The sequence below is a fragment of the Hippoglossus hippoglossus genome, chromosome 11 (assembly GCF_009819705.1).
Source record: "Hippoglossus hippoglossus isolate fHipHip1 chromosome 11, fHipHip1.pri, whole genome shotgun sequence".
In the NCBI taxonomy this organism is placed as follows: Eukaryota; Metazoa; Chordata; class Actinopteri; order Pleuronectiformes; family Pleuronectidae; genus Hippoglossus; species Hippoglossus hippoglossus.
This window is the reverse complement of record NC_047161.1, coordinates 1,895,785-1,919,158: the sequence shown is the minus strand read 5'-3', so window position 1 is coordinate 1,919,158 and position 23,374 is coordinate 1,895,785. Positions and strand designations below refer to the sequence as shown.

Here is a 23,374-nt window from a genome sequence, read left to right as displayed (position 1 = left end):
CAGGGACTGGGCTCACCACCACACATGTGTGACACCGTTGACTCCTTTAGGCGATGGAAGTCTCTTGCATTGAGGTGATGGTTTATTTGTGATTTTGCAACCGTCTGCTAAATGTAAACTTCTGAGATTTGATGTGCAAACCAAGAAAGATGTGGTGTTTAAGTTACTTGTGTGTTCTGTATTTGGTTTATGTTCTCTAGTCGCTCTTCTTTGACTATTTCATGTCGTGTGTACTTTTCTTTTTACCTGCACAGGGGTCTCTTCATGTCCAGTCACCTCACCCTCTGGCTGTGGGACCATCTCCTCATAGTAATAATCAGTCTCTGTAGCGGTGTGGCCAGCCTCGGTATATTCAGTGTCTACATCCTGATTGGTCAAGGTGACAGGAAGTGGGGAGCAGGGAGGAAGTAAGCAGATTTGATTGGAAGAGCTTGGTTAGTTCAAAGTCTGCTTGTTGGTAATGACGAGTTAAAAGATGAAAATGGAACACATCGTAAAATTGTGGTTCGCCAGACGCAAACAAATGTTCGCTGGCAACTCACATTTTCAAAGTTGTAAAAGTCCATTTTTTAAAAAGAAATTTCAGCATCTCAGTGACTATAAATTTTTGCCATATGCAAGATTTAGGGAGTCGCTGAGATTGTGTTGCTGAGATTTCTTTTCATTGCATTGTTGAACCGTTTTGGCTTTTTAGGTGAGATTCATGAGAGGGTGAAGTCAGCTCTTATTGGAGGAAGGACTGAGAGCCTCTTTCCATCCCGTCAGGTGAAAACATCACAACGTGATGCTTTGGGATGTCTAGTTTCACCCAAGACCAGAAAACAGAGGAAACAACCCAAATCAGCAGCCTCACAGAACATGATTCTGTTAATACAATAAAACGTGTGAGCGGAAAGCAGGTGTAAAACCTGCTTTTGTAGTTTCTGTGAGGCTGATTTATTCATATTTATAAAGAAATATGACCAGAGACAGGGAGACAGGTGTCAGAGAGGAAACACAGGAACTTCAAACAAAAACAGAAACACAAAGTAAGAGAACGACAGGGTGACAGAGGAGAGTCGTTGTGTTGCATGTGTGTAGAATGTGACAGTATTTGTGTTTTTTCAGGTTTAGTGTCTGTGCCATTGCAATCCATGCTCATTCATTTGACTGGTTTTCCCCCGAAAAAGAAAGATGGAGAGCGACGGAGTGTATTCAGGTTTCTGAGATCCAGCTTCAGCAGCTTGAATGTGGGAGTATGAAGTGAAGTAAAGGACAGTCAAACTGTACAAGTAGCCATGCTTCATTGTGCACCGCTGTATGATATCATATGCAGCAGTCGGGCCGATCGTGAAGATCATATGATATATAAACAGAGGAGAAGTCGTCCAGCTCGTTATGAACCAGCTTCCACTCTGAAGACCAGATTGTCCACCATGAAGGATTCACAGCAAAATTCACATCATCATCCACCAACTGAGAGACCCTCACCCCTCACATGGGAAAAAAATCATACATGTGAATTTAGTTGCAGACCCTGGATGGTGGAAAGAGCTGGAAACCAGATGGGATAGATGGGACATAACGGGTCTGGACAATCCGACCCAATCTTGAGCCCTCCTGTTGTACCTGTTGATAACCGTTGGTAATTTTCTTCGCTTGGACGACGGTTCCACTCAGCGCGGTCTTGCCGAAGGGTGGGAAGGGTTTGTGCAGGGATTTGACATTGATGTCCAACACCACCTTGGATTTCGTGGGTCTGGGGGGAGTGGGCCGGACCGGGGTTGGTGTCGTGGCCGCCTTCTTTGGAATGGAAACCTTTTCGACCACATTCTTCACGACTTTGCTCGTGCTTGCGGTTGATTTGACCAGAGGGACCTTGGTGACCGCAGTTTTAACTTTGGTGACCTCTTTGACCTCGGCCTTCACTTGGGTTTTTGCTGCTTGAGCCTTGGTCGCCACAGCCTTTGCCGCTTTTGTAGGTTCAGGTTTAGATGCTTTTGTGGGTTTAGGTGCTTTGGTGGCTTCGACTTTAGCAGCTGATTTAGCTGCACTGACCACAGTCTTCTCTATTTTTTCTACTTTAACAACTTTCTCAGTCTTTGCCTTTGTAGTGGTTTCAATTTTTGCCAGATTTGCAGCACCGTTACTCACGACCTTCTTTTCTACCACAGTGATAACTTTTCCGTTAGCCTTCGCCTCGCCGTTGACTTTGTTCTCAGCTTTGCTTTTAACTTGGACTTTAACCTCTTTAACTTCAATGGTGGTTTTGCCATTTCCATTGGCTTTTTTCTCTGCTGTGGCTTTGCCGTTGACCTTTGACACAACAGTAACTTTTCCATTTCCGTTGACTTTCTTTTCTGCAGATGGTTTTCCATTACCATTGACTTTCTTCTCTGTTACAACCTTGCCATTTCCGTTGCCATTCACCTTGGCCTGAGCTGTAGGTTTAGCTTCGGCGGCTACAGCTTTGCCATTGCCATTAGCCTTTGCTACAGCTGGTTTTCCATTGCCATTGGCTTTGGCTGCACCATTGGCTTTCTTCTCAGCAGCTGCTTTACCGTTGCCGTTCTTAGCCGGAGCAGCCGTGGGCTTGGATTTAGCTGGTGCGGTTGGTTTGATCTTAGACAAGAGGATCTCTACTGCAGTGGGCTTTGCTTTGGTCGACTTGGCTGTGGCGGACTTGGGAGCTTTGGCGGGCATAGGTGGCTTAACCACAAGTTTGAATGATCCAGTCTTGACCGGCTTCGGGGTGGGTTTGGCTTTGACAGGGGTGGTTTTAGTGGGGGCTGCTTTTCCATTGACCGCCTTCTTCTAATATCCGAGATTATTGTTTGGTTGACATGTTGTTTAGTATGTACAAGTGCATATTCACAAAGAGGGAGCGAGGGAGTGGAGGAGGACAGAGATACATGGAGGGGTTGGGAGGGGGATGAAAAGCACAAACAAGGGATGGACAGAAGGAGAGAGAAAGACAAGAGTGGATGTTTTGAGAAACAATGACATAAAGATGGCTAAGGCTTGGATGATTTACTGAGACTGTACAGGCATTACTGGATACAGCAGAGGACTATTACAAGTTTTAATAAATACAACTGAATAAGTACTAGTACAAGTAGAAATACAAATCAAATCCACACACATATATAAAACAAGTTATTTGAATTGCTGGATTGCCAAAGTGATTTTTTGCTGATCTCTCCAGTAATGCCATTCCCAATATTAAACGACAAAGCAGCATCTTTGTGCTAATAAGAACTGAGCCTGTGGTTTGGCAGAGGCACTGAGGGTGTGACTGGTCAGGTGAAGCTGGTGCTGAACTCACACACACTGCACACACACACACACACACACAAAACATGACCTGCTGTCCTCATACACTCACACACACACACACAGCTTATAATGCACTGAGCATTTCAAATGCAAGACAGACGAGCTCGCTGCTATTTAGCCGTGCAAATGAAGGAGAATAGAGTCCAGGTTTTCATGCAAGTACATGTTAGTCACATAAACCACAAAATGAAAATGACTGTGCATGATTAATTATAACTTCTCGTGCTGCTATGATAAAAATACATGCAAAGTAACACTGTAAACAAATATCACCCATATAGTGTGAAGGGAAAACATCACTGTGGATATGAACTCATCAAATATGCAATAAGAACAGGAACAGACTGAGAGGAGACAGACATGTGGCATACGTGTGTGTCATGTATGATGCACAACCACAAACACATTTACCAACACATAAACATGTGCATTAATATTCCCGTGTGGAAACCGATGATGCAGACGTTCAGTAGGTGCATGCGGTGACTTCCTGTCATGCAACTAACAAGACAACACAGACACATGCCCTGCTCAGAGAGCATTTCGAATCCGTCTGTAGGTTTTTTGTCTGTGAAACCAACTGAGTGGAGTTTGTCATGAACGACCATGCAATGAGTGCTGGAAAATTCAAACAATCCTAGGAAATGTACACATATAAATGAAAAGAAAATGTATGTGCAAAGACTATTTGACCAAGATGGCGTTAAGAAAAGGCTACTCTGCACTTTTCATTTGTTTCTGATGCTCACTTCTATTTGCATGAGATCAGTTTGACATTAAAGGCACTTTAATTATTTGGTTTTATGTAATGTTAAGTAAGAGTCAATTCTAACTATATGATTATCCAATTTACGATGGTGGAGGAAGCTTCTCTCCAGCACATAAAATACTGAAGGTCCTGAAACACCTCGTCAGTCGTCCGGCTGATACTTCCTCAAGGGCTCTTAAAGAGACAGGAGCTAAATCCAAGTGTTTGAGACAGAGGCTGAAAAGAGGAGCTGCAGCTATGGACACTTTGAGGAAAGTGATGTTTTCTGAACATTAGAGCATGTGAACCTTTTCAAGTAAACACAAATTAAAATTATAAATATGAGCAGAATATGTCTCCTTTAAGGTGGAACAGGATGAGATGTAAGAAGTAAATATTGGAAAAATTAGTGGAGAAGAATGGTGGGGGGGTTGCACATGTGTGCATAACAACACAGCTGCACCTATCCCACCCTAGTGCCCCCACTTGCCCACATCTGGACACATACACATTTGAAAACATGTAAATGACACGAGGACAAGATAAAATCACAAGGAGCAAAGTTAATCCTGTGTGACGGAGATGAGATGTGTGAGAGTTCAATGTGGATTAAAGAAAAGGTGAGACATGATTCAAACGAGGGAGGTATGGAGTGATGAGGGATGAGAGAGGCATATATTGTGCTGAGAGTTAGAATGCAGGATTTCACACAAATATTTTGGAGAAAATAATTAAATAAATGTAGTTGACATTGAAATATTTGACAAGCTACTCCGATATTATGAATCAAGCCTCCGTTGTTGCTGTAATACCTTTCTCTCTCATTCTTCGTCCCTTCCACAAACCCAGCTCGTGTTTTCCCTCTCTCTTGCTCCCTCTTTACCTGTAGATTGGGGGCCCCAGGTCGGGGAGAGGGGGACGCAGAGGAGGAGGGAACGCCAGTTGTTTCCTCATAATAATAGGGGTATTCATGGTCATCCTGCTCCTCATCAAAGTACTGAGAGAGGTGGAGGCATGGAAGGATTGAAAGATGGGAAGGATGGAGGGAGACGTAGTTTGGCAAGGGATGGGAGAAGAGGGGGGGGGGGGGTGCATGAAAGTGAGATGGACAGAAGGAGAGGAATTCACAAAGACGGGGACAGCGGTGGTGATGAGGGGTCACAGAGGCCACAGAGGGATAAATATAGATGTAGAAGTAGAAGAGAGGGGAAAAATAAAACATGGTGATAGACAGCAAGAGAACAAATGCAAAGCTTTCATTTTTTCATTCATTCGAGTCTGTGCTGCTCGTCAAAAGGTGCTGATAATTAAAAATGTCTGTGCACAGACGACCTCGACGAATGAAAAAACAGCAAAAACAATTAAGCAAAGGGAGAAGCCGATGAATAAAACCACGGTGATTTATATTCATTCATCTCCACAGCATCAACATGACAGGGTCTGGGACGTGTCGGATCTCTGTTCAGCGTCTGGCATTCTGATTGAAGTTCTGGCATGCGTATACTTAAAGCAGAGATCATGTACTTTGGATGAATGAATGCACATGAAAATCACTGCTGCTGGTGTCGGGGAACCGTCAGCTTCCAAATATCAGAATGTTACTGAGAGGAAAAGGGAATGAGGGAGAGCTCGCAAAGCTTATAATAATACTAAAAATACTAAAAATACTAATAATACTAATTATACTACCACTACTACTACTAATAATAATATACATGTAGTGTGCACAAACCAGTCTCAGTAAGTAAGAGGCTCCACCTTAAGCCATCTTCATGCCAAATCCTTTGATTTCTCAATTTAAGCAGAAAACCAATCAGAATTTAAGTTTTATGCACTGAACAAATTCTCTTTCTCAAGCCAAGAAGAAGAATTGGGGAGGACATTGACGTTGGCTTGTATCATCCTCTTTCCCCTACCTTTCTGTGTTCCAATGCTTCAACTAATCCACTGCTGTAACAAACGCTGCGTATGAAACGACGGCCCATCTGTACAGGTGTATGATGAGACAAGGCCTCTGCTTTTCTTAAGTTACCTGAGGGACACACAGACTGAGGAGGAAAGCGGATGGATACAAACTGTTGCCGATGACGGAGAAGCGCGAGGAAGACAGAGAGGAAGAGCAGCACTTTGATGACACGATCAGATGACTTTTCTTTTAGCTGGTTTCTTCACTGTGACCTTTGTTTTCACGCTCTGAGACGTTTTCATGTTGTGCAGCTTTCCTAAAACGAGTCATATCTGACATATGATGCCTCTCCAGCTTTCCTTTCCTTTAGTGTGTTACAGGTTTTTACCTCCAGGATGTGTTTTCATCTGCGTTTGGTTATTTTTAGCAGGATTACGCAAAAACTGCTGAACTGATTTCTATGAAATTTTGTGGAGGGGTGAGACATGGTCCAATGAGGAACCCATTCCATTTCTTCCATTTCAAGGAAGATGGAGCCTTGTCTCACAAAGATATTTGGACTTTATTTGTTTTTATGAGTTCCTTTCTTTAAGTAAGTGCCACAGAAAGGAAAACAAAGTCCACAGATTCAGCTTTGATACAGATGAGCCGAGAGTTTTATGAATGATTCGAGTTAGACTGGTGCCCGTGTGACGTTTTAAAGGCTGCATATTGTATTTGATCAGTCACTTTTGCAGAGGGGAGCAGGTTGTTGATTCCACACTGTGTATGAACTCATGTTGTGCTGGTGTTACTCACGTATGTGTTGGGGTCCTGAGCCTGGGTCTTGGGCAGAGGGGAGTCACAGTCAGGGCTGTAGTGCTCACAGAAGTCGTAGGCAGCCTGCGGGTTGGAGGCGATCAGCAGTTGCTGGATGTCTCCCTGTGGAGAGTAAAGAAATACAGATTAACAAAACCATGTGCAGCTGCATCATCATACCATCAAACCACAGCATTAACAATGTTCACATCGTATTTACAGTCACTGAATCAGTTATCAGTCACCAATAACTGCAGAGTCTGACCCTGATCAGCTGTTTGTCAACCCCCTAGAAACTACACAACACTGTGACTACTGGACCAACGACAAACAGCGTTCATCTAGAATATCATTTTCATATTAACTTCAATGTTGGGTTCATTCCTTGCACATTAGACGACTGGAATTTGTATCTGTTTATTGTACACCAATGAAATGATTTCACATGTATGCCTCTTATTGTGAAATTCACCTATTTATATATATTTATATACCAATTTTATTCATATATTATTGTAAATAACATATATGTATATATACATACATCTTTATATAGCGATAGTAAACATATAGATCACAAACCCTCATGCAATGATCCTGTGCAACTGCATTTTACTCAAGTACATTTCTCTAATGTTTCCATCCGAAGTGAAAAGTAATACAATTATGTCCATATTGTCTGTATTGTCATTAAGTGTTATTTTCTATTTAATTGCCTATTTAATATTTCCATGTGTTCCCTTGTCTTCCTGATTTTGACTATGTGCTGCTGTAACAGTGAACTTGCCTGAGCTGGGATCAATTATCTTTCCTCTTCATGTCACATTCACTCATTCTGTCACACATGCCGCAACTGTCATAGGATGAGTCAGGGATCGAACCACCAACCGTCTGGTCAGTGGATAACCCGCTCTACCTCCTGAGCCACAGCTTCCCACTTCAGACAACTGTACACTCTACATGCTAGTGAAGAACTAAAATACTTAGATGTACTAATGTATTTAAAATACAGCAAATATTCAGTAATTCAAATCATAGATGAAAACACCTTTTAAACACTTTATTTATTTATTTATTTTCAAAACCTTCAACAGTCTCAAGTGTGTGTTTGGGTGCAAATAAAACAACAGCACTTTTCTGTGTGAGCGTCCTCACCTGGAAAACCTCCTCATCGAGCAGACGGGCTCCAAACACTGTGATGCCGTTGGTGTCCACCTCTGCGTGGTTGCCTCGGGGCAGAGCGCGGGTCATCTTCTTCTTGCAGTCCAGCAGCAGGGTCACGTTCTTCTTGGAAACAGAGATAGCGATGCGATGCCACCTAGAGACAAGGAGGACGAACCGAAGGCGAATAAATGTGTCATGTGAGCACAGGCCTAATTATAAAGGTGTCTGGAGAACCCTCATACACACACTCCACAGCCAATCACAACCACACAACCCCAACTGTGTCATCTCAACCAGTCACAAACTGGTTGTCGCTGGTTACTGACTTGCCATCAGCCAGGTTGACGCCTCTGAACAGTGGGTAGTCCTCAGGGGCCGGTTTGCCGTTCTGGTCCTCGTACAGGAAAACAGGCGAGCGTCCCAGTTCGATTCCCAGCTGCTGGATGCCCTGCTCGCTGTAGATGGAGAGGAGGAAGGCCTGGAGACCAGACTGGGCCTTAACCAGAGCCATGATGGAGAAGTTCTCCGGGAAACGACCTACGGATGAGGGAGGGATGGGAGACGATGAAAGAAGGAAGGGTTTAAAAGACGTGGCCTCGGAGAACGGAGACGAACAAAAAGATCAGTATGTGCTGTAGGTAAACAGTGGGAGGGTGTCAGACCTGGACCTGGAGAAGGGAGGCAGGAGATGGAGGGTTAGGAAAGAAAAGAAAGAGATAGCTCTCAAACAGGAAGGGGAACAAGTGGAGGATAAGAGAATGTGATTATCTTTAAGTTTCTAAAGTCAGAGATCTGAGTCAGGATGAACCGACTTTGAAAGAAAGTCCCATGTGATGCTGGAACAGAGGACACGTAATAACAGGTGTTAACAGCTGGAGAACGAAGACTAAACCTTAGAAAATGAGTCAAAATCAGCTTTGACTTTTGAGGATTTCTTCACAACCACATAAGTGGCACCTTGTCGTCTCTCTCCTCACTCCAGGGTGTCAGACTGTACTCTCAAGTTAATTTGTTATGGCTCTCCCACACAGTTTAACTCAGCTCCTGATGCGCAACACATGATTACACGGTATATCCAGGAGCGAGGCAGTGAAGCATCAACCTCAGTAAACTCCACACAGCTCAGTTTGAAATACATCTAAACACGAAGAGAATCCTATATAATGATGATCACAGGTTTCTTCACTCTGGAATTCATCTTAAATATTAAATATTTTGCCCTGCTGTAGTTAAACGTTCTCCACAGGAACGTTCATTTCTTCAAAGTGTTTCTTCTTTCCTGAGCAAACTCTCCTGTTAGAGATACTAAATCTTCCTGTAGGTTCGTAATATTATAGACAACAATAGGCTGTACTAGTGCATTTGGTGGAGTTATTTTCAAGCTTTGAATCAATTAATTAATTTAAGTGATGTTGATTATATTTAACGCAAAAAGTAAAGTTTTATAAAGTCTCTTACCTCCAACATTGTCCCAGTGCAATAATGATTCACCAGTTTCCTCTTTGCAGTAAAACAAGCATGGAACTGAGATTTTAATATCGGAGCTTGTGGGAGTTTGAACAGCGGCCTACCTGAGAAGAGCTGCTTGGTGGGGGCAGAGATCTGGGCCTTCTTGGTGATGCGGTAAGCATGGTCGGGGCTGCCGGAGCGACGGGATGTGCAGAAGCCGGGGACTTTCTTCACGCCCTCAGGGAGCGAGGGGACCTGCAGAGCCCGCAGCACGTCCACCGGGTCTGTGGGACAATGCAAGAGAAGAGACGTGTCATTATACACAAACAATCATTTTTAAACAGAGGAAACTCATAGGAACAGTTTCCCTGTTCGAGACACAGTGTTTTAATTCAATATGCGAAACAAGTGGAATAACAAAGCTGAAACTGTGACCTTCAGAAATCCTGTAATGCTACGACAGTGAAGTACAAACGCTATTCTCAAATTTGTCTGTGACGCTTATATATCGATGGAAACTCCGAAAATAAGCTTGGCTTGTGCTCCATGTTAGTGGATGGGACATGGACCAAACTAATTAGTCAGAGTAGATGTTTAATAAATGTTTGTCAAAAATTGTTTCTGATTTGTACTTGATGCTATAAAAACAGAGTGAAACGTCATGATTGGCAGCTGAGACCAACTCTACCAACACAAATAAATAAATCCAGACAATTACGTCCTTTAAATAGCTCCAAACTGAAGCCTTGCATATGGAACACATCTCGATTTGACTTGCTGAGTTTCTAGCTACATGTAGCTCTGGCTAATGCTGCACTACCGCAACTCACTTCTTCTTTGCTGCTCTAAAAAACAGTACGTTTTGGGACAAGGAAGAAGAAGTGGTTTCCTGAAAAAGAAAATTGCGGTTTAATTACAAAAATACTTTAAAGGTGTGATATCAGAACGGATTTGCATTCTTGCAGATTCCTGACCTGATTTACTGATCACTACTGCACAGACTCTGCCTCAGATACAAGATGGCAGCGTTTGAATCCGAGATATTTTAGCCTCCTTCCTGGATCGTGGGAGGAAGTGGAGAAGCCTCATCCCCTGTACAGTATATTATTATATTATATATTGTATTCAATAGGCTTTTCAGGTGCATTTGCAAACAGCTTTTCTGAAGTTTTATCTTCTTTTACAGAACTTTGCAGAAAATTAAAAGAATATCTAAAAAGTTCTTTTGACACTGATGTGATATAGAAGCAGGTGAGTGTCCACAGTGGCCAACACTGTACACGTAGGTCTAATGTAAAAAAGGAAGCACTGTGCCAGGCTGAACGGGCGACAGGCCAAACCACATGAGCCACAGCAGGTACAGGGAAGCTCAGTTTCAACCAGAGCAGAGACACTGGCTGCTTTTCTCCTCACATTTATCAAGCAACTGAAACAAGTGACTGTTGACATGATGGAGCTGAGTCAAGAGAAGGATTCAGGACACGCGATCATTTCACAGTTTAACCTGACACGCACACAGACACACACACACAGACACACACTCACGCGCGCGCACACACACACACACACACACACACACACACACACACACACACACACACACACACACAGACACACGCACGCACTCCAGGTATACAGAATACAGCTTAACATCACATCAACCAATACACACACACACACACACACACAGAGTCTCACATCCTGTCTCCAGCTTCACACGCTGAGGTCAAACAGTCTGTTCCTCCACCCTCAGTCTGCGCTGTGGTTTGCCTCTTTGGCTTCCTCACATTGCTCAAAGGCACTGTGTCAGGCTGTGTATTTAAAGACGTAGATCGAACCGCTCGTGACCAATTAAGAATAACAATATCACAGATCGCTCCACGTTTTCTCAAATTTGTATAGTTTTTGAACGAATGGCATTGTGACATCCCGATGGTGCGGAAGACATTGGACTTTTTAACTCTGTCTGTTCCTTTAAAATAATGGTTGTTCAGCTTCTCTTTAGTGAAATGCTAAGTTTTGGTAAATCACGCGTGCTTCAAGTTGTAACTTCCTCAGAGACGTGGAGATGTTGTGTCACCTGCCGTCTAATTCCAGACGGACTGACGCAAACTGTGCCGAGGTTTCAAAACAGAAAGCTTGTAAAAATGTTCGGTCTGAGAACCCAGCAAATCAAATGTAATTATAAAGTCGACCATATAAAATTACAACATCTCAATGGGTCCCAGTGAGACAAGTCTTCAACTACACCCAGTTTTCCTCACTTCTCCGTCCTGAGTTTGAGGTGCACCAGAGAGCTAAGTTTGCTGTTAACAGCCAATTAGATCCATTCACAGCCATCGGCCTGCTGTGGCACTTCTCACAGTAAACCTATAGTGACGCGTTGCTCGGGTAAAAACAACCGCTCCGATGAAAAGATAAAAACCTGAGACGTCCTTTGATGCTATGAAGTTACACGTCTATTTTCATTTTTCATCAAAACGGCATATTTAAGAGGAAATGATGTAATCACAGTCACCGCAGCATGTTAGAAACACTCAGCTGAGAGTGGAACAGACCAGATTGGTGTGTGAAGGAGCCCATCACTGCTATTGTTAAATATTTAACCGTCCGTCAACAGGGTCAAGCTGAAAATGGATAATTACCGTCCACTATCCAGAGGGTCAGGGGTTCGATCCCCAGCTCCTCCAGTCTGCATTCTGTCTTTGGGCAAGAAAAAGCCCTGTGTGTGGAAGTGCTGTCTGAATGTGTGTGTGAATGTGACTTGAACTGCAAAGTTTTCTAAATGGTCGATAAGACTAAAAAAAGCTCTATATGAATTCTGTTTGTTTCCTGTTTACCATTACATCCGTCCATCGGAAAGGACCAAGAAGGTTTGTGTCTTAATCTGTCGCACACACAGACCCACAGTCAACGACTCGTATCCCTTAATAATAAAATCATCTCAATGTGCTAATCAGACGAAGTTGGATATTTGCCGCTCATGTTAAGTTTCCTTGTGCTTTTCCTAAATTCCCAGCGGTGCTTTTGTTTAGGTGACACCCAGTGGTCTCAGAATCACCAGTTTGTCACACAGGCTCACAGATGGTCTTATTTATTCACACAGAGCAAATGGTGCGTCGCTGTTTCCTCAGGGTGTCTCGACCACAGGCCGCTAACGTCTGTCTGCAGCAGACAGAGGAGGAGGAGGAGGATGAGGGAGAGGTGGAGTGAGCAAAGGAGGAAGAAGGAGTAAACGCGATATGCTCTGTGAGCAGGAGCGTTTAAAGGGACCTAGAGGGGCCCTAAATCGAAATTAACCAAATTATGAAGCTTTTGGCAGAAAGCAGAAAGCTAGTGGCATCGTGCCTTAAATTTTCAACAAGATTTCCATAACATAACATGGTATAATATTCAAAATCAACAGAAACGAGGTCTCGTGTTTTTCCAGATTTGTGGGTCTTGAGAGGCATTGGATTTATTTTCCCATAGTTTTCAAGAGTTTACTAAATCTGCACAGGAATGCTGGGAATGAGAAAGAGGAAGAGGAAGGGGGGGGCGGTTCAGGTAAAGGTGGAGCGTGTGTGTGTGTGTGTTTTCGGGGGGGGGATCAGGCAGTGACAGTAGACAGCATGGTTCTGTGATGGCAGGATATTGGATCAGATTGCAGCCCGAGCTCCCCCAGTACGTCCAGCACAATGTGCCGCTCTGTTCTCTGCTGCCTGACCAGCTCACATCTGCAGCCGGGGCCCTTCCTGCCTGGAGGACCACAATCACGACAAAAACACACCCACAAAAATAACACACACACACACACGGCCCAGGCCGAGAGAAGTGCAGCCACACACCTCACGAGACGAGGAGCTGCAAATATGAAACTAGACAAGGTATGAAAACAAACTGCAGCGAGGCACAAACTCTCTTTCTTCTCTTACTTTCTCTCTCGCTCCATCGGTCTTTCTCAACATAAACGCTCACAGATGGCTGCAGCCTTTTGAAGTGAACGCTGCCCAATTACACTGCTGTCGTTAAGACAGGAAACGGCTCGCAGGCACGTGAGGGAGGTTCCAGCCTTGTGCTGTAGGTGAAGATTACAGTAGCATGTACAGTTATACCCAGTGACAGCTGCACTGGAGAAGAACCAGTGACGCCTCGTCTACCTTATACTGATGTGAGTCATCATAAATTGCATCAACTATAATCCTCTCTCCTTTATTAAACCTCATTTAAAAATATGTGTGGTTGACCAAATATCTATAAAATAAAAGAAGTTTGAAATACAAGAAAAGAGTAAAATTAAATTAAAATGCTATGATGTGGATAAGAACAACTTAAGGACACTGAAAAGCCTCAGACAACACGAGGGTCTTCAGTTTAGTTTTAAATATGTCGACAGAACTCTCAGCCTCGACCAAGGAACCGGCAGCAGCAGCTGATCAGTTTGTTTGTTGGCTGGTTTGTTCCAGGAAACTTGGTGGAAGGAAGCGGACCCGGAGCAGGGGACGGATCCAGGAATCACTTTCTTTCAAATTGCCACACAGGATATTTTTGGACATTTTCACTGATTTCCCAGAGAGTAATTAATGGATCTTGATGGAAAAAACCCCATCAGGCATCTTTAGTGAACTGATATCTGTGAGTGTGAGAAATGCAGCTTCATTGACTCTAAGGGGAGGATTGGCCCTTGGCAGAGGTCAGTGAGTTTCAGTGAGAAGTCTCTGCAGTGCTTTGAAGCTGGGACCAGAATGTGGCAGCACAGTACAAGTTGGATACTCAATGAAATCTGAGATAACTTCTTATTTTATTTATTCTACTTCTCTTCAGCCCAGTTGTTTAATCCTTCGATCGCACATCACCACGAGAAACACACACACACTAACTATACGCTGTGAGCTGTATAATGGAGCTCTGTACTATGGTGTGGATGTATTTTGTTTTCACGAGGCCTGAAACAGTCCTGTCACTGTTTCACTCCCAAACCCACTCACAGCCACAAGTGAGCGAACACACAGAAAACCAGCCCATTACAACCTGATGGGAAACACATGTGATGCTCAGGTGAGCTGCTACTAACTGATGGAGTTAGTTCGGTTCCTCTCAGCCGCCACTAGATGGAGCCACAACAGATTGAATTAACTTGGTGACAGGCGTGCACACACACACGCCTCTATAGTTACCTCTTTCTGCCTCTGATGCTCTGTGTAACTTTAATGTAAATGTGTGTGTGTGTGTGTGTGTGTCTGTGCCCTTTCCTCCTTTGGTGCAGCTGTGTCAAATACCAGACACACACTCCAGCTGACACGTTGACCCCTCACCTCTCACCTTTACACAACGACCACGTTGTCAGACTCAGAGAGAGAGAGAGGGACGTGCAATATTGACCGCGGAGAAACACACACACACACACACACACACACACACACACACACACACACACACACACTCAGCTCTATTTGAAAACTGACCATAAACTAAACTGCAGTTGTTCCAGCTGCCCACGGCGTCTCGGAGTGTGTGCACAGCCCCGACTGCAGGTTGTAATTTGCAACCTGGACCTCTATAGTTAGGTTTATTTATAATGCCTTGTGTGCACAGACAGAAAATACATTCTGTACCCACGCTGTAAAAAGGGATCAGTGGAATTCACATTATTTCTACAACATAAAATGATGTTTATAGTTATTTAAGTTATTTGAAAAGCATAATGCAGATTTATGACATGAACGAAAGTTAAAATCCGACTGAGCTGCAACTTATCTCTTTCCTACACAAAACAACGATGAGGCAGTTCGATCAATGATGAGAAATAAAACTTCAGATTTGTCTTTGGGCGTTCGCTTGCAATGCGCTTGTGCTGTGAGAAGAAAAGCAACGGAGAAAAGCAGGCAAGGTTTCCTTCTGGATCAGAGCACGTGATAAAGAGTTTGCTGAAGAGAACGTGGAACATGAGGAACCTCAGGTTGAAACTGATTCTGTTAGTGCACCCTGCAAGTAAACAAGTGGCTACACATTTCATACCTTAAAGTTTGATTTATTTCCGATGTTCCAGTCTCTTCTCCATCTCTTTTAAACCACATCAGTTGTTTCCTCTGTGTTGTTAGAACCCTGGGATATTCCTTCCCTCCAGGTTGTCTCTGTACTTCATGTGTTCTTGTGTCTATTTATCAGAATTTAAATTGGATCTATCATTTTCAGCTCAGGTTATTTTGACATTTCTAAGCTGAAGGTCTGGAGGCAGAGGAACGACGAGCCTGCTATCATCTCGCTCACCTGAAGAACTTCATCATAATCCTCCTAATGTGGCCAAACAATCTTAATATGAAGTGAATTATTCATATTGAAGTGATTGGCTGCCCTTCATCTGTTGTTTTTAGATTTCACAGTCCATTCATTATATTTGTCACTGCAGCTCAGCACCAACGTTTACTGTAGCGCAGCCTAGTGTGGTTTCTGGGTAACAATCCCTATATATTGCTCAAGTCCTCTCTGTCCTATGTGCACCATCATGTGGTGTGTGTCAGCACCGACGCAGCTGCCAGCGCGTATCGTGCTGCAGCTTCATGCGGTTTCAGGGGCCGGCCACAGTCTTAGTTTGGATCCGAGGGTGGATCCTGACACCGCAAGAGGCAGGAGACAGTCAGAGGCTCACAGACAGTGAGCGAGGGCACAAATTAGAAACCTGATGGATCTCTAACCTCCAGACTTCACAGTTCAGCTCTGACGGCATTTAACTAACAAAACCTGACTAACCCAAAAACAAAGTCTGTGAATCACACTGAAGGAAAAGCTCTTGTTGAACAATTACACAGAAAAAGCAAGAGTTACTGCCACCACACACAGACAACGTTACACAGTCATAAACAAGAAATACTTGTATTTTTTTTTTCTTCTACTACAATCTGATGCAGAATAAACACAATTTTTTCCTGAAACTTGCAGATAGTATATTTACTGCATTAAATCATCATACATCCATCTCAGTTTTTTTAATTCTGACATTTAAATGAACTTTAAACAGATTTGTATTAGTGTACAGCCAATATATTTATACTGAATTAAGTTACACATCTTTAATAACAGTTATTGTTGGTGCTCGTCACACCACAGTCTAGCCAAGTCAGACTTATAATGAAGACAAGTGTAGCAGCAGTGGGCTCAGGATTACGTTTATAATCATCATCACTGTTTATAGCAAAGACCTTTTGGCTGTGGAAATCCCCACATCAGAATCTACCCTGCATTCTGCGGATCTTTACAGCTGTAATTTACCTGTAAAAACCCGTGTGAGGAGGCAGGTGACTGTGATGAGACTGTAACGCTCGCTCGGGGGCGTTTCTCCATCAGGACTCAGACGTTTCAGGTCATTAAACGCTCCTGAACATTTCCAGATAGATTCAAAATGAAATGACTGAAAACTATATGGAGTAAAAAAAACAGGTATTAAATACTAGAAATCATGTGCTCCATAACTGTTTCTGTTTCTGCACTAATGCTGCAAACACAAGTGCACTTTAATTGCATTTGATAATCAAAATGCAGGTTAAGAGCACTGTGCATTGTGGATGCAATTAGGTCAGGCGTTTTCCATATCTGCCGCATAAATTTAAATCATTAAAATGAGAATTTGTGCCTCTCAGATAGGTGAAAAGAAATTGTGAAAAAGCAAGGAGAGGTTTATTCAATGTTTTCTATATTTTAAAACTTCCTCTAGATCTTTCCACTCAACCCAGTCTGAGCCCAACAACATTTAAAACAATTTTCCAATGGATAGATTGCACCGATGTCTGGAAAAGAGATGTACATTAACATTACATGTAAAATCACACAGCTGCTCTCCACACCCTCCTGCACCGACTTCCTAGAAGCAGCAAAATAACAGTGACTAGGAATAGCATCCTATACAGACAGCCTGTCATTATAAAGTTGGCACACTCTCCTGCCGTCCTTGTTCATCTCCTGCTAAAACAGAACGTCTCCGAGGATGGACGCCAAACCGCGCTCACACACAAACCACAAAATCATCACGTACCAAACCGAGAAAAAGCAGAGGAGCTATCTTCTGCTCTCGCTGTTCCCTTCGGGAACAGCGCTGAGCAGAGCTGATGTGGTTCAGCCTGAGAACGGCAGACGTGTTTACTATATGTGTGTCTAAGCTTTGACTGTGTGTGTTTCTTTCTCTTTCAACCACCGCCTGCCTCTTATCTGTCGGTGCAAGTGATGAGATTTTGCTTCAGTGGTTGAGGTCAGTGAGAAAGTGAATACGAGAACATTAAAGAAAAGGTTCCTACGTCTCTCCACCGTTCTGAGTAGCGGCTCAGAAAACGAGGAGTTAAAGCAACACTGTGTAACTTTTACTGAGCAGCAGCGCCCTCTGCAGCCACATGTGGAGACGCTTATGTGCGATGAATGCTGGATATTACCCATGATCCTCTGCTTCCTGAACAAGAAGAACTGCTGCTGTAACAAATCCACCAAAACTTCTTTCATTCTTCATATTTTAACAGTTTCCTGCTGAATATTGGAGATAAACTCTGGTTTTTAATAACTTCTGAGTCTTTTTAACTGATCTCAGTTCAGCTTCACTCTTCAACTGGAGCTGGTTGTGACAGTTGAAGCTGACTCTCAGTCAGTTCTTCTCACAGGAGATGGAACCCACTCACCAGAGTTACAGAGAACAGACGTTCAGGGAGTGAAGGAGGAAACTTTCTCCTTGTTCACTCTCACTTTTCACTTTGTTAATCGTCTGTAAACTGGTGGAGATGAATCACGTCACCAAGAGTTAGTTAAAACAGTCCAGGGAGAAATTGGGGATTTTGCCCTGAGCTAAGCCTCCCAGGCAACTTGTCCTCCGAAGGTTTTAATTCAGCACGAGAGCAGCAGCCTTACATTACACAGGCTTAAGTGTCGGGTTCAGCTGCTTGTTAACAAAGAAGGTGGAATCTGGGAGCAGATAAGAGTGAGGTCTGTCTGAGAGGCTCAGCTCAGGTCTCAGTTCAAACTGAAAGCACCTAATGCACTTGGTGCTTAACAAGGGTTTTCTGCATCAACAAAGTCTAATGTTGCAGAAGAGATGCAAATGAAACAGAGGTAAAATCGTGTTGGTAAATGCTCAGAACAGATCATGTTAGTGTCGTCACAGTGTGCAGGGATGTTTCTTTTTGTTTTGAGCATTTATTTGGACTTAATGAGTAGGTCATCCTTTCTAGTAAGTAAAGAATTAATAAAATTGGTAACATTAACCTGGACGAAATATATAAAGGTGGAGAGAGAATGATGTGGACCTAGGGACAGAGGGTCAGAGGGACAGAGGGACAGAGGGACAGAGGGACAGAGGGACAGAGGGAAAATGATGACGAGGCAGAGGAAAAATCGAGAGGACAAGTTAAAGCTTCCAGACATGTGATCAGCAGGAGCCTGAAATACCACACACTTCCATACAGTCACAGAGTGAGCTGTCAAAGGCCTGAGCTCTGCCACCACGTATAGTAGCTCCATTCACCAACAGAGAGAGAGGGAGAGAGAGAGAGAGAGAGAGAGAGAGAGAGAGAGAGAGAGAGAGAGAGAGAGAGAGAGAGAGACCATGGGTTATGTTATGTTTAGCCACACTGAGACAGACTGGCCTTTGAGGAGCTCAGCTTTGAAATGAGGTTGGGGAACATCCATGTCAAGAAAATATTGCCCTGTGATTTTCTCCTGATTTGAACAAAACTCGTCTTTCATGCGTCTGGAGGCCCACTGGTCTCTGAGCCTCATCCATCCATCCATCCATCCATCCATCCATCCATCCATCCATCCATCCATCCATCCATCCACTCATCCATCCATCCAACCATCCATCCATCCATCCATCCATCCATCCATCCACTCATCCATCCATCCAACCATCCATCCATCCATCCATCCATCCACTCATCCATCCAACCATCCATCCATCCATCCATCCACTCATCCATCCATCCAACCATCCATCCATCCATCCATCCACTCATCCATCCATCCATCCATCCATCCATCCATCCAACCATCCATCCATCCATCCATCCATCCATCCATCCAACCATCCATCCATCCATCCATCCATCCACTCATCCATCCATCCACTCATCCATCCATCCATCCATCCATCCACTCATCCATCCATCCACTCATCCATCCATCCTGCTCCTCCTCCCTTCATTCTCTCAGTGAAGAAGGGAGGACAGGCGTGAAGGCTTCTGAACTCTCTCTCCTCTAAATCGGTCTTTCACTGCCTGGGTGGGGCGCTGTTATAGTTTGCACCAACATCTGCTGCTGCACCACAGTGCGCGTACAGGAACGCGCGTCTGGCCAACTTTGCGCATGCTGTGATCCATTTTGCGTAGGGACGCTACGTGCACAAAAAAGCATGAACACGTGCTTCCAGGTGAAAGGAGGGTTTTACGATCCAGGTCATATGATCAACAAAACCTTAACTATACGAGCACCTGCGCGCGCACAGCAGCTCTGTGAGCATCAGATGACAGCAGGCTGCAGGAGCTGCTGCACACAGAGGCACATTCACACTGAATTACGTTTCCACACCCTGAGCTGGGAGAGAAAACATCCAGAGCGCACAGACGCATATACACAAACACAACTGTACAAAGCACACATTAACGCGGACACACTAACCGCTTTCACTCCCAAACCCCTGCGAGCGAGCTGCTCCGCCGCATAATAACCTATTCATAGAAAGCAAGAAATGTATCAGGCTTCCACCTCCAAAATACACACGGGAGACGACGGGACGGTGCAACCGCCTCTTGCGATCTGGAGTTGGGGCCAAAGAACACACACCGGAGGGCAGCTTGAGATCCAGAAGCCCCAGTGGTCCCTGAGCTGCTCCAACTGTCCCCACGAGCTCTGACGCACAGAAACTTCTAACGCTAATTTAATTGAAGGTAAACTAAACCTACTTTGGAGTTTCTGTGAATGATACAATTACATAAATACAGAACTTTTAACATTTAATTACCAACAAGCTTCAGACCTGCTCATCTCCAAAGGTTCGTCAAATAATTAGATCAAATTAAAGCCTGAAAACATGTAAAATTCAAACATTACAATTTTAATCACAAGTTTGATCTTTACGTTAATATCTGCCCACGGTGGTGCCGCGTGTCACTGCGCGTAAAAGTCTCAGATGTGAACTGATCTGGAATCAGGTGAATCAATGCATTCTCTGTGTTTAAAAATAACTGCAGACCCCTGGTGGTTCGTCAGGGAACTTCAGCACATTACAGAGCATTCTTCTCAGGCCATCTACTGTCCAGCAGTGCAGGTGGGGTGGGGGGTGGGGGGGGGGGGGGGGGGGGGGGGGTTCTATAAAACTCTGCAAGAAATATCCTGAAAGTAAATGTGTCCTGATGTGCAGATACTTCTTCTAAGATTAAACTATGATTGAAACAAACAAGCCTGTTTTATCTTCTCAGGACAAATGCAAAATCAAGTTTCCGTTCAATATCCCGAATGGGATGCAGATATTCCTCCTCCCAGTGGAACCAGGGGCAGTGACGGATGCACAGGCTGAACTGGTAAACACCTCACACTCTCTATCCACAGCTCACTTGACTCACAGGCAGACATTTGCAATGGAGAAATTTAAAAATAAAATCATAAACCTGATCCTTATCTGACAAACTCCCCCCATGAGAGACTGGAGCAGCTCTTTGCACCATCTTACCCCATGAACCCCTCCGGATGGGGGGGCGCAGACGTGACTACAATAAGCTAATAAACTCAATCCTGTCTGTATACATCTCTGTGTAATAATGGAATTGAGTTTATTCATAAGCAAAGTCAACATGAGGCAAACTTGACAAAAAATGACCAAGAAAGCATCTGGATGTTTGAGATGTTTGAGCATCGTGGGGAGATGACACCTGTCAGCACGGTGCACGCACACACACACGCACAGAGGGAGATACAGGAGGAGGAATGATGACAAAACAACTCTTATTTGAAACCTAACAATGTGTTGACATGTTTTCTTTTCAGCAAAAAGTGAAGTAAATCATTTTTATAACGTCTCCCTGATCATAGATTGATAAGGACAGTGCGTAACATCCATTATCGGACATGGTATGTCAAGGATGACAAGATTCCCGCAGAGAAAAACTTTTTTTTCAAACCAACAACAAATGACTCTCGTGTCATTATTTTCTTTGTTTGGTTTTTAAGCGGATGGACGTTTCATCACTTTTCCTTTCTCAATAAGTATCTGTCAAAATTACCAGGAAAAAGACGAACGTCGCCAAACTGCAAGTGTAGAAAGTAGAAAACCTCTAAACATGCACGTTACTTTTTAACAAATACACTTCAGAGATGATGACTCTGTGGAGCAGCTGTTATTGGAGCAGTGAAAATCAGGTGCGCACTGGATGAGATGTGCATTTACGCACACGCTTCATCTGAGTAAGAATGAGAACAGAACACTAAAGGTGTTGCTGATCCGAAGTCTCATTTTAAAACATCACAACTGGGTTCTTACCTGCCCGGACCACGGTCGTTTGGCACACAGCGAGCGCCACGGTCACCAAGGCGAAGGATGAGAAGTCCATGCGCCATGGTCTCCGTTTCTTCCGTAAGGGACAAGCTCCAATATCCATAGTGCTGCAGTGGTTTGCCGGCCTGGTTGAGCTGTAAATGCAGGATATGGTGGAAGTTATCCTCTCACAGAAAGTCAGCCGACGAGAGGGACCCGACTGAACCTTCTGCGAGGCAACGGACAAAAAGGCACGTCTCTACCTCTGCTCTCCTTAATGAGTTACCTGTCTGTCTACGTTAGTGCACGAAACCTACAAAAGGGGTTCGGGGTGAATAAATATCTTTTATTTTAACGTGTAACCCCTTAGTGCTAAAGCCCCATTGAGTCAGATTGGGTACGAGTACCCAAAGTGGAGAGAGCCGCAGAGAGAGACCTGGAATCACGCTCTCTCTCCCTTCTCTCTCTTTCCCTCTCCCCTTCTTTACTTTCTCCCACGTAGAGCGAGAGCGTGTGTGTATGTGTGTGTGTGCGTGGAGAGAGAGAGAGAGAGAGTGAATGAGTGGCAAAAGGGGAGCGAGAGAGAGAGAGAATGGCAAAATGGGGGCGTGCGTAATTGCGCGCAGATCTACGTTGTGGAGGGGCGTGTGAGAGCGCGCACTGTTTTAATGATAAGCTCATACAAATATGTCACCTCACACACACACACACACACACACACACACACACACACACACACACACACACACACACACAATGACGTTGTGTGAGCAGCAGGGTTCATGTTGCTCACTCAGTGAAAAGCTGATGAAGGATGATTATAGATTATTTCTCTTTATCTTCTCCACTTCCACCTTTCACGTCTTTGTATCTGCGCTGCGTAAAGACTGGATTTATAAACCACGAAGGATCGTTCAGGTGAATGTTAGACAGCAGACACACGCACAGATGAGCTGAGCAGCAGCAGGAGAGTGCGCGTCCAGCCAATCACGCTGCTGTCCGCTCCACTCACCACGCCCCTTTCATCCAAGCCTTCGTGGCTCTCCTCCGGCTCTCATTGGTCAGTCCCACGTGGCCTTGTTTTGCAGCATCAGCTCAGGTGCACGTGGAGAGAGAGAGAGAGAGAGAGAGAGAGAGAGAGAGAGAGAGAGAGAGAGAGAGAGAGAGAGAGACATAAAAAAGATAAACGAATCACTGTGAACTTGAAATCAACTTCTACCATCTCCCTGTGAAAGTCTGACATTTGGAAATAAACAGTGACCTAATGTGATGGATCCTGATTGATGTGATCACACAGTGAAAATGTCTAATTACAGGGAGGAAAACCACACACACATTTTTGGTGAGTGCCATAAATTTCACTTGTTTTTGGGGGAAACGTACACGATACAATTAAAGACATTCCAGGATTTCAAATACCTAAGAAAAGTAAAGTTACGTACCTTGGTAATATAAATCATAAACACATAAATAAAACAGATCATGAAAGAACAAGCAAGAGGTTGATAACAAG

General features: G+C 44.0%; 1 protein-coding gene across 2 annotated transcripts in view; it reads right to left on the bottom strand.

The window, feature by feature from the left end:
- Positions 1-22,902, bottom strand: part of col11a2 (collagen, type XI, alpha 2) — a 42,286-nt gene extending 19,384 nt beyond the window's left edge. Inside the window, exons 1-8 of one of the 2 annotated variants that reach the window (XM_034600808.1) lie at positions 22,874-22,902; positions 21,868-22,016; positions 9,503-9,664; positions 8,258-8,468; positions 7,923-8,085; positions 6,768-6,890; positions 4,947-5,060; positions 247-366 (exon numbers count right to left, since the gene is read on the bottom strand). In XM_034600808.1, coding sequence (XP_034456699.1) covers positions 247-366; positions 4,947-5,060; positions 6,768-6,890; positions 7,923-8,085; positions 8,258-8,468; positions 9,503-9,664; positions 21,868-22,016; positions 22,874-22,887 — 1,056 coding nt within the window. In that variant the 5' untranslated portion in view covers positions 22,888-22,902. Of the gene's footprint in view, positions 1-246; positions 367-1,608; positions 2,794-4,946; positions 5,061-6,767; positions 6,891-7,922; positions 8,086-8,257; positions 8,469-9,502; positions 9,665-21,867; positions 22,017-22,873 lie in introns of both variants that reach the window. The other variant, XM_034600807.1, reaches the window with a different exon arrangement.
- Positions 22,903-23,374: the final 472 nt, after the last annotated feature.